Here is a 12,204-nt window from a genome sequence, read left to right as displayed (position 1 = left end):
AGTACCTGCAGTGCTCAAGAGCTGTACAAAGTATTAGGGTCATGCTTACAATTGGAAAAAATACACTCTCTTTATGTGCAGTGAAACTGTAGGCTGATGTATTTTACACAAGAGAAGCAAGTAATTATTATGGAGCATTGCAGAGTTTAAAAAAAAGATGATTACTGCCAAAATCAATACTGTTGCCACCAACACAGTGAGGGAGAACTGTTGGAGCTTAGCACTGTTAAGCTTGTAAATGTGAGTTGTAAATGCTAACTTAAAGGGACAGAGACAAAGACACTTGCATCTACTTGTTCGACGGAACATGTGTGTTCCATAGCATAAGTCTTCGTCACGTACACAAAAATGGAGAGGCAACCGTGTACAGGGATATGGCAGGAGACAAAATATAACATGATTTGTAAGTTCAGAATTTTTTTAAGTAGGCATTTATGTGATACAAATGTATTACTCTTTTGAACACATATTGTTTTGAGAAGCCAAATTAGTTCTCCAACAAGAACTGGACTTTGAAGACCAAATGGGGGTGAGTCGCTGTAACTATATCTTTAAAGGTGACCTAATATGCTTTTTCCTCTTCTCTGACTTATAAATGTTGTGTTCTCGTGTTAAACGATGACGGAGTTGCAGATAATGAGGTTTATAATAATGAGGTTTGCACATTTGGAAGTGAGCCCTGAAAGACGTTTGGGATGGTTCTGAACGCTAGGTTTCAGAGAGGTCTTTCTAAAGCTGACACACTCTGACATCCAGTGAGCCGGACTTCCTTATATGGGCGTTCCATGTTGGCTAACCTTTTTTGAGAGGTAACCAAATAAGAGGACATGTGAAAACAGCCAACATGATCCTTTATTACCTTGTACGCAAATGCAGTAACATAAATGTCAAAATGTAGACGACAATCAGCACAAACTTAAATAAACCACACTATTCAAAGGTTTTAGTGGAGGGCTTTTAAAGGCTTTACAAGCTCCCTGCACCAAAAAGCAGCTTTAAAAAGTATTGCAGCATTCATCATGTGCACAACAATGTGGAGTGTTAAAAAGAATAACTGTATACCTCTGAATAAAACAATAACTTCAATTAATTGTATTTAATTCACATTCATATCATAACCCACCAGTCCCTCGACTTTAAAACTGGCTGTCAGACAATTTAAGATTTAAAAAAACGACAGTTTTGAGGTAGAATACAAGTCCTTTCCATAACTGCAGTTGATGTTGTGGACACTCGAGGGCGCCAATATTCCCTGACAGCGGTGGTGCTAAACCATATTGATACATAATAACCTGAGAAACATGAATAGAGCAAATATTAAAACGTTTACATATACAGTACCGCTCCCAACTTCTCACTGATAAAGTATGTGACCAGAATAGACTTCATTCTGATGCCACCCCCCCAAGACAAAAATGTGTATATCTTATACTGCTGTATCCTACTATGAGAAAAGTCTTTTTTTAATTAATTAAAATTAAACCTTCCATGTCATGTATTCTTGCACAAAAATGTGACTTCTGAAAAGCTTACAACAATGAAATCTTGTAAGAATAAAATAATATGAAATTCATATTAAAAGATAATATTTAAAAAAATCAAGAACAAATCCCAATCTTATGATATCATAATTTTTTTTTTAAAAGAAAAACCTGTAAAACATTTTTCTCTAGGGCAAATATAAATAAAATATGTTAAATAAAAGTAATAATGTTTTTGAAGAAATCTTGGGGAGAAAAGTATTGTGTCTTAAAAGTATTAATTTTATATCAATTTTACATTAAAATTTAACGCTTTAATGAAAAAGTCATTATTTGTGAAAGAAGTCATCCTTTGGTATGAAAAAATTTGGGCCCCTTTTAAGACTTCCTTTATAAATCACTGGTTGTTGGGATCAGCACTTTCAGTTACGTATATCATATAGCAGACAAACACACTGATGTATGAGGAGTGAAATGAAGTTTTTACAGAAAAATGCAATAATTTTAACAAAAGTAGGCAGGTGCATTAATTTGAACACCCTTGTTTTATTGATTTGAATACCTTTAGCACTAATTATTGGAACCTAAAATTTGTTTGGTAATCTCATTGACTCTTGACCTGCATACACAAGTGAAGCCAATCATGAGAAAGAGAAAGGGTATTTATAAGGTGGCCAATTGCAAGTTGCATCTTCTCTGAAGTGTAGCAACATGCATAGCCTCAAAACAACTGTCAAATGACATGAAAGCAGTGATTGTTCAACATCATGGTCTGGGGGAAGGATACAAAAAGCTAGCTCAGAGACTGTCAACTGTCAACTGCTGTGTGGCCAGTGCAGGTACTGGAAATTTTGTTCAAGTTAAAGGTCACATGGTCAGAATGAGCAGATTCTTGCCAACAATGCTCAAAAATTAGTAACAAAGTTGAAGTTGCGCCAGGGCTGGAGGCTTCCAACAAGGCTATGACCCTAAACACTGACCAAATTCTACTAAGGCATTCATGCAGAGGAGCAAGTACAACGTTCTGGAAGGGCAACCTTAGTCCCCACACCTAAATATTATTGAAAATCTATGGTGTGATTTAAAGTGGGTTGTCCATGCTTGGAAACCATCAAACCTGACTCAACTGGAGATGTTTTGGAAAGAGGAATGGTGAAAAATATCTTCAACCAGAATCCAGACCCTCATTGGAAGCATTTATTTTTGCAAAGGGAGGATCTACTAAATTTAGATGTCATTTTTTTTGTTGGGGTGCCCAAATTTATGCACTTGCCTACTCTTGTTTAAATAATTATTGCACACTTTCTGTAAAGCCGATAAACTTTATTTCACCCCTTATCTATCACTGTGTTTGTCTGCTGATTACATATTTAATTGAAATTGCCCAAGAACTTGTGAATTATAAAAAGGAAAAGCTTAAAAATGATCAGGGGTGCCCAAACTTTGTCATACCACCGTATTTTTGAATTTCTTTTTTCAAGCAAAGCAAAGCAAAGCCTTCATAAAATAAAGTTGTTGTGATGTTATTCATACAATGTATTAATATGAAAATCCCTAACACCTTTGGAAAAAGAGAATCCAGCAGCTGGTAGAGTTCTTAGAGCCATGACAAAACAAAAACCAAGCTGTCAGGCGTGTGGTAAGGTGAGTTCCTGTCCTATAAAACGCCGTAGGCGCTCCAGGTACTGACTATACAGTTCAATGTCGTTGTGTCCGGCCCCCTCCACCCAGAGGGGCTCCACAGCCTTGGGGCAGCGCTCAAACAGAGCCAGGCCGTGGGAGAAGTCGATCACTTCGTCCTCCGTCCCGTGGATGATGAGCACCGGGGTTGTGATTTTGGACACTTTCTCGATGCTAAGGAGGAGATGCAAGTTTACTCAACTGCAGAGAGTAGCTAATGTTTGTTAGCAGTAAGGTGTTTGTCTCTTTGTTTTTTTTTTTATCCCTAATTCATCGCAGGCCAAAATGCTCACACTTCCTCTTTAATCTCCATGGTATACTTCAGTTTTATAGATGCCCTGTCTACTGTATACATTATAGTACCATCCAGCCATGAGCGCCAAAGTGTGAGACCAGCTGTGTTAAGGCTAATGAAGAAAGCTAACCAACATCCAACAGTGGACTTACTTGGGGAAAGCGTCAAAACAGTAGGTCTTCTTTGTGTCGGGAAAAGCCACCCTCATGCCAGATGTCAATGGTGAATGAAGGACAACGGCGGCACACTCATACCGGGAAGCCAAGTCCACAGTGGGAACTGTACCGATGCTCTGTCCGTACAGGATGATGCTCTCTGGACTGACACCATACCTGGTGGACACCACACACAGAGGAAAACCTTGTAACAAAAAGTATATGTATAAGAAAAGAAATATGTATATTTCAAGAAAAAATAAGTCTGATTTTGGAGAAAAAGTATCGGAAAAAGAAAAGTTTACTTCTATATCTAAACTATTCCAAATGAGCCCCATATTTTATTCTTAGATGGAATGTTTGTAGAGCAAGGCTTATGACGAACCACATGAACATGACATGCATGAATGCACCTCCACTTTCACTAATGAGACTCCTCCACTCAACACAGTGTTTGGTCTCCCAGGGGTCTCTCTGCCTCCACTCTATCCCACACTTTTCTAGTCTCCAAGCATCTGTTCCCACACTGCTCTGCCAACCTGATGTCTTCATATACAACATGTAGCTACATGACCACTAGCATGGCTCCAACGTACCGCGTGCGTAGGGTGTGCCATGCAGCGTCGATGTCCGCATAGAGGTCTTTCTCAGACGGCTTCCCGCTACTGACACCGTACCCAGAGTAGTCGTAGGAGAAGATGTTGCAGTTGATGCGTGTGCCGAGGCCAATGTAGAAGCTGCTCATCTGGCCAAGGTCCACGGCATTACCGTGGGAAAACAGCACTGTGAATCTGACAGTGAGGGACACACAAAAGGTTCATACATTGTGGAAGCAAAACACTAAATCTTTAAAGAAAACATTCAAAAGGTTAGTTGGATTCGGTGCCTATGACTTTATCTAAAAAGGTCACATTAAAGGAAGATTAGATCTCTTTGGGGTGTCCAAATGTCAGATGACTCATGTGTGGAGAAATGTAGTCAACCTGAGGACAGACACGCACTAATGTTATGAAGCCACATTAGCCCAAGGCTGCACACAAGGAGGCGTGACATGTATTAAATGTTTTTTGATATGGGAAAGTTACAGACTATAATTCAAGTGTGTTAGTTTCTTTCTTGCCCTGTGATTGGCTGACGACCAGTCCAGGGTGTATCCTGGGATAGGCTCCAGCACCCCCCGCGACCCTTGTGAGGATAAGCGGTAGAAAATGAATGAATGGTTTATTTCTTATGTTATCTTATTCTTCTTATATTATGAAGCAAATAGCTTTAAATAAAGTGGTGAAACAAAACTGGCAGCCACACAAACCTATGACATATGTTTTATCCCGTTAATAATTACCATAAATGTGTCAATGTTTAAAAATACTCATACGTAGCTTGGACTGGTCGCCAGCCAATCACAGTGCACATATAGACAAACAACCATTCACACTCACAACCATATCTATCGACAATTTGGAGTCGCCAATTAACCAAGCATGTTTTTGGAATGTGGAATGTCCACGCATGCATGGGGAGAACATGCAAACTCCACACAGAGATGCCCGAGCGTGGGACCGAACTCGAGTCTCCACGCTGTGAGACCTGCACGCTATCCACTCATCCAGTGTGCAGCTGACTTGTTATCATCTAATCATACACGTCGCACAAGAAATCAGCATACCACAAAACCTGAGTTTGAAGCACTGTTTGGTTTTTCTTTGGCTTCAATATTCCAAAAGGAAATGCTACCACTCATAAAGAGAAGAAGCAGGTGAAAAGAAAGAAAGGTACATGAAATTCTCAAAGTTTGGAACTTCAAAAATGTCTACACATTTAAAAAGGAACAGATCATTTTGTGTCATGGTAATAATAATGGAGTGAGTTTTTGTTAAGGACAATGTGGGTTGTTATTTCTGATCATGTGAGGCACCACATGCTTCATGGAAGCAGTAATGCATTAATTGCAATGGCAGGAAGCGACAATCTTAGACTGAGCAAACAAGTTAAGAAAGCAGACGTGGATCTGAGTGGACAGACAAGAAAAGCGGGTGTAGAAAAGCCCTGTGAGCGAGTGTGACGCTCGGTCGATAAGAGGATATGAAAGGTCAGCACATTTAGGCCAGACTTGTGAGTTCTGTATTCTGGTTCAGACAAAAAAAGAAAAAAAAGGCAAAAAGACAATTTGTTCACATGTTGGTGTGGTTTGATTATGTTTGTCTTGGACCCAAAAGCTGTGCAGTAAAGAACGTAAGTAAATACTTAATTGGCAGCTTTCCTGATAAATTACATGACGTAACATAAATATGCAGTCTGATGGGTTGAATACATACTGCAGGTTATTTTTACGTTCATCAGCTTACATTACACAAAAAGCTTCTAAAATATTGTCGTACACACAAATGGAGAGAGCACACATTTCCACTTACATATTTGTCATCCTAAGTCACAGTGCCTACTGAGTGTGTGAAATGGATTGGTGTCTGTCATTGCTTTTATGTTATTTTGGTGCTAACTTGTGTATATAATAACCACCAAGCTATTGAACAATGTTGGCTTGTAAAGAGAGCACAGGTGAGTTTGTTTGTGCGTTTGTAATGGTGACCTGTGTTTCACTGCTTCCATTCTTCCAACAAATGTCGCTAATGTTGCTTTTCACTGAACCATCAGAGCTCTGAATATGTTCTGACACAACTGGAAGAAAAACCTCAAAGCTTCACCGACGCATCTCTAGGGCAGTGGCCCAAACTTGGGCCTCAAGCACCACCTGTAGGGCTGCAAAAAACGTTGAGTTTTGCATCAGTGGGCTTCGAGGGCCGTGGGACTGCGTGGTAGATTATCAACTGACGACACCAGAGATAGGCCAGCCGCAATGCTACGGTATGTTATCCATGGGACGCTCAGTTACAGTGCAGCTTCCGACCAGATGGTGGCGGTAATGTGTCAATCACCCCCAAAAGACTACATTTTTACATAAATACAATCCTGACTTCATCAAGTACGGCCTTGTAAATGGAGGAAGCGAGGCAAAGCCGCGAGCCCAGTGTCTGGAGTGTGGTCTGATGTTATCTAATGCTTTAAAAGTAAAATCTAAATATTGGTCTTTTTTATTAATAAGCCTGACTTAAGCCTTCACATTTTTCTTGATTTGTTCCATGAATTATTTGTAAGATAGGTTTAATAATCTTTGTGATGATCACATTTTATCATGTCATGGAGTAATTTCTTCAGGTTTTAGCTTAAACTGTGAGTGGATTTGATTTATTAGTGAAAACAAATGAATGAGATAATTAAATCTATACAGTGTTAATATTTAATGGGTCCCGGGCCACTCTGCACTGAAAAAAATCGGGCCTCAACGTGTAGAACCCCTGCTCTAGGGGACACCAGAGTTGATGTTCTCGTTTGAGCAAACCAACCATTCAGAACAGAGCCAAATAAGTGTGAAGTGTTATTATATTAAATATTTCATCCAACACACCTGGCGTTAGGAGCACAGCGGATGTACATGCAGCCGACTTTGTTTCCTCTGCTGGATTGAGCAAGCACCACCTCAATGGTGTCCAGCTCTCTCTGAGAGTACTGAAACTCAGCGCGCTCCGTCAGATGAAGTTTCCATCTTCCCTCTGGCACTGCGGTACCAGCGACGGCCACGCCACTTCTCGTCCGCAGGCTCAATGACCTAGTTGCCCCTGGCACATTGGACCCCGGGTCTGGGTCTGGCATGAAGGCATATGTGGGCTCCGGTGGCAGGAAGGCAAGCTTGGCTGCGATACGACTGGGACAAGGCGGGCAGCAGAACAGGCCACATAGCTCACTTATAGAGAGGCCATTCATCCTTCACTGTGTGGCAAGAAGACATGATCATTGTAGCACATCATGGACAGTGCAGCAGAGATTAACACATATATACAAACATTTAATCGATTGAAGAAAATTAATGATAAATCAATTATATAGTTTAAGAGAGGAATCAATATTCTGCCATAAAAACACCTCCAACAAGATTTAATGGTTTTATATCCATGCTGCAACTATTACATGACAGCATATGATAGTAAAGGAATTTTGTCCTACTTTTGTCATTTTAAGAACTCCTGGAACTTTCTTTTTGGGCGCATTGTTTTCACATAGCAACATAGAGACAAACAAACTTTTCTAAATTTAAAAACAAAAACGGCAGCAGTGGTGGACTTTCAGTAGTGGCCTGAGGAAAAAAAATCCCAAAATGTCATGGAGAGCGTCTGCCTGGAGGTCACCAACTTTCAAAAGTACAGCAAGCATTACCGTATATGCAGCTCTCTTCCTGTTTTGAGTATCTAAACTACACCCAAACAGAGTTATTTTTCTAATTATAGCGTTTTGACAAAGTTTAGCTACTACCTTTGAATGCATAGTGTGTGTAGCTGTACAACGGACATGTACATGAATACCAGGCAGCCAAATTGAAATTTTCACGAATTCTTACCCAGTTTTATTTGTTCAAGCTGTTCTTTTAAACCACTATTGCTGACATATGGTAGTATGTGGTAGTTGACTTCCATTTTTGGGTTGAAAAATCTTCAGCCAGCCACATTCAGCAGCATTAATTAATCAATTGTTCTCTTAGTAACTTAACCTTCCCTCCGCACGATCTGGTAAGCAAAAGAGGAAGGACATTTACAAACTCTCAATAGTCCATGTTTTACTGTTCATGGTTCATATTGGATATCACTCCTCCTTTATTCATGTTCATTCTGCGTGTCTAATTCAGTTTTTTTTTTAAGTTTTAACAGCTGCTCTGTGTACCTGCCGGGGACACATAAAGTTGAATTAATTTGCATATAAAGTCAAATAAAATGTACACCTACCTCTTGAGTAGAGTCTCCAAATTCAAGAATTACTGTAACAAAAATTTCAAACGTCTTCTTGCCAAATTCAAGCCAAGCCAACTACTCGATCAGCAAGAGGAAGAAGCCGTGGTTCTGACCAGCTGACGTGTAAATGTTATTTACAGCATAATGTAATTTAAATCCAGCTCTCACCCATTTTGTCCATTTTATCGAAAATCCGAAAAGTAAATAATATATACTCAAATATAAACTCAAGGAGGTGTGTTAAAGTTGCCGTGTGGACGGCGCACCTCCTCCAGTTAGGGGAAAATTAAAACACATATATGGTTCTCTCCCAGGGAAAATAATGTCATTGGCAACAAGTCAACAATGGAGAGGAGATAATGCTAATTTGTCCTAGAGTACCTGCTAACGCTAGCCGGCTGCCAGGGGTTCAAGCTAGCAAAGCGGCTATCCTGTTAAAGAAAACAACTCGGTTTTAAAGTAAACGGTGGCATTATCTCCACGAATCCGCAAGTGCAGCCGAAGGGATCTCAACTGTGTTAAAAAGCGGTGTCCCGGTGTTTTAATTAATCCATAGTCGCACTGTGTATTGCCTATTGTGCAGCACACGGAAATGACATCTGACCGGAAGTGACGTAGTTATTTCCACAGTACAATTAGGGGAAACCTATTATCAGAACAGAATGACAATTTCATTGTTCACGTTACATCTTTTAACAATAGATAAAGGCGTGACGTCATTTGTGAATGATTGCGTTTATGTAGGAATATAAGAAAGCCACAATTTAAAGTTCTGTATAGGTGTGTTTGTAAACAAGAATTTTAAACAGCTCATCTCCAGGTAGTTCACTGTAGTATTTGCAGAAAGGGTAGGGCCACAGTTTGCAGTACAACCCAAGCCAGGATGACTTAAAGGGAGGTGCAGCAACTGGAGAAAAACTAACTATAGTTTTCTCCAAACCTGATAACTTTTGTTATTTTTGAAGGGGCCATATCCCATTCATTTCAGGGGCTTGTCTATGACACTGGTGGGGCACTGTAATTTTTTCATGAAATAATCCATACGTGTACAGAGGCATGGAGGACTTTCAATTAATGCAGACACCTGCCTTCAAGTAAAATAAAATGAAACACCAAAAAAGAAAATGTTTTTCTGGGATTAGCATTGGTCCCCAGCTGTATAATATTCTCTAAGGGTATACTTAGAAACCCCCTGCGGCAGAAAGCAAATAATATACCTAAAGCAGGTGTGGGCAAACGACGGCCCAGGGGCCACATGCGAGCAGTCAAGCGATTTAATCCGGCCTGCCAGTTCCTTTAAACCTTTAACATACAAGTATAGTCAAGAGGTCATCTGACGTTGACCTTAACATGCAGGTAGAAAACTACCTCACCCGTGGTACCAAAAGGAGACAAGAAATATGGGACACACAACTTAAAGGATAAGCACATAACAGATTGTATGACACTTTTACAGATAAAATAATTCCATGTGGAAAGTTAGAATTACAAGTTTAGGAGTGTACATGTAGACATAGTCGGGCCCCACAGCCCATTTTGTTAACTCATTGCTGCTCACAAGTCAAAAAGTATGCCCACCCCTGAGCTAAACGTATGAATATATTAAGTACAAGAAGTCAATACACAAAAGAACAACTCATTTAAAATAAACTTTGTGATTTTATTATTTTTTGTACTTTAACATGTCATACAATCCTAAATCTTGAAAAGTAAATGAAAAATTAAAAATAAAAATTATCTGGTGGTATTTCTGGAGGGGGTGGTGGCCTGGGGTGGCAATAGGATGAGGAAAAACTACTGGTCATTGTCAATATTGAAGATTTCCATAAGATCATTTCCATGGAACATAATCAACTTGTCTTCCTGTATCTTTTCTCAGTCATCAGTTTTGCCATTATAATCAGTTATAGTTCTGCAGAATTTAAACTACTAAAAAGGAACAGAAACAAAGGGAAATTTATATTTAAGTATGAAAAGCTTAACAGTCATGTGGAGCTCAAGGTAAAAAAAAGAAATCAAGTCTCCATTTGCTCAAAAACAGTAAATATCAGGGCTCACTTAGTATGATTAAATACACAATAGTGTAATTTAATGTATAAATTGCGGCGGTTTACATTCAAACTACTGTTTTATACATGATTTTTTAAAGGGGAGAAGACATCCACCAAATCTGCTGTGCAATGAACCCATGAGGCAAACATGGACCAAATTATTAAAAAAAAAAAGTCAAAAAGCCAATTCCTGTATTTCTTCTATTAGATTCAGCTGGTCCCCCAAGACGTCCTGCATTGGCTTGTTGGAAAAATGCATCATACATTTTGACACAGTAAAGGATGAAACCCAAAGTGGCAGCATCATGACGCTACAAACTGAATAAAAGGCATGGTCACAAAAGTTATTTGAATATTACTGTAGTCACTTTACGGGCAAAGCAGCGCTAAAAGTGAGCAGATTAGTGCTTGTTCGGTTATGTAAAGCACTTTCACACTCCACAGTACTTCTTCACTCAAACCCCTTCCACCCTTTATTCTATGAGCTGTAGGTTATTTACATGTGGGGGACATTACTTCAAAATGGACCTCCAAATTGCAGCCATGCATTGTTGTGCTACAGCTGTGTGGCTCTTCAGTAACTCCTATGTTAGGCAGCACACATGCATAATTATTTCAAATCGTTCCTAGAAGCAACAGTAGCAACAATCTGAATAGACTGCGGCAACCCAGGTCAGTTTTCATTCAGCATGTGTCAGTGGTCTGCTGGTGCTTGGAGCTTCACACAAAACAAGAGAAGGCCATTGGAGAAAGCCTCTAAGAATCAAGTAGAAACTGAAAATGACCCAGATGCTGAACAAAACTGAGCAGGTGCAACACACACACACACTTGTCTGTCTGCAGTTTGTTGTGCTTCATTTCCTAATTCTGACAAGCTCATGTCTCCTCTGCTTATATAAAATCATGATGGAATTCAGTTTAAAAAGTGCAAACCTCACGATTTGCTGAAACATGCCACCCATCCTCCAGCGGAACCCACCAAAATGATAAAAAATAAATAGAATGCAATCACACAAGCTAACTACAATATATTAATATAGATCTTCTGAAGTCATACGCTCATTAAAACAGGAGGGGGGGAAAAAACATACATTTCAATCACTCCTTTACCCCCCCGGATAACTGTTCATGCACCTGGTATAAGTCAATATATCAAAGAGTGAACATTGGCTGGAAAATGCTTGACAAAGTCCAAAGTGTGGCGACCCGATTGAGAAATAGGAGTTGTGGAGGAGGGGGGAGTCAATCTCACAATAAGTTGACATCACTTTTACTGTAGGAGAAAAGAAATAATCTGAAGCCCTTAAAAAGGTCTCACGGATGTGATGGACGACACCTCCCGGTTTGTTGCTGGATGGTTCTAAACTGGCCTCATCAGCCACCTCACAGGGATGGCATGAGAACACACAAGAAAAGTGACGGGGTGGGGTTAAAATGCTTACCCTCCGCACAGCTAGTCCACTTACTGCTCTCTCCACACACACACACACACACACACACTCATACAGAAACCACTCATCCGCAAACAGTCATGAGTGGAGGAAGAGAGATGCTAGTAAGGGGAACATCTGGACAGTGGCTGTGACTGCATCAGCTCCCCACCCCTCTTTTAAGATGAATAAATGAAGCCATGATATTCAGGTGTCACCATTCTTGTTAATTGTCAAAAAAATCTGTGTGTGTTCTTTTTTTTTGTACTCAAAG

The 12,204-nt window shown here is 39.8% G+C and overlaps 1 protein-coding gene across 1 annotated transcript; it reads right to left on the bottom strand.

Moving 5' to 3' along the window:
* Nucleotides 1–654: 654 nt before the first annotated feature.
* On the bottom strand, nt 655–9,053 carry abhd17ab (abhydrolase domain containing 17A, depalmitoylase b). Its single transcript, XM_058074029.2, has 5 exons — nt 8,444–9,053; nt 7,075–7,436; nt 4,208–4,402; nt 3,609–3,788; nt 655–3,335 (listed from the first exon to the last, which is right to left on the bottom strand). Exons 2-5 carry the CDS (start codon nt 7,428–7,430, stop codon nt 3,110–3,112), a joined length of 957 nt encoding a protein of 318 aa, XP_057930012.2. The 5' UTR covers nt 7,431–7,436; nt 8,444–9,053; the 3' UTR covers nt 655–3,109.
* Between the last annotated feature and the right edge of the window lie 3,151 nt (nt 9,054–12,204).

This window comes from Doryrhamphus excisus, linkage group LG4 (assembly GCF_037039965.1).
Source record: "Doryrhamphus excisus strain RoL-2023G ecotype Guam linkage group LG4, RoL_Dexc_Guam_v1.1, whole genome shotgun sequence".
NCBI lineage: Eukaryota > Metazoa > Chordata > Actinopteri > Syngnathiformes > Syngnathidae > Doryrhamphus > Doryrhamphus excisus.
This window is presented reverse-complemented; position numbering and strand designations above follow the sequence as displayed.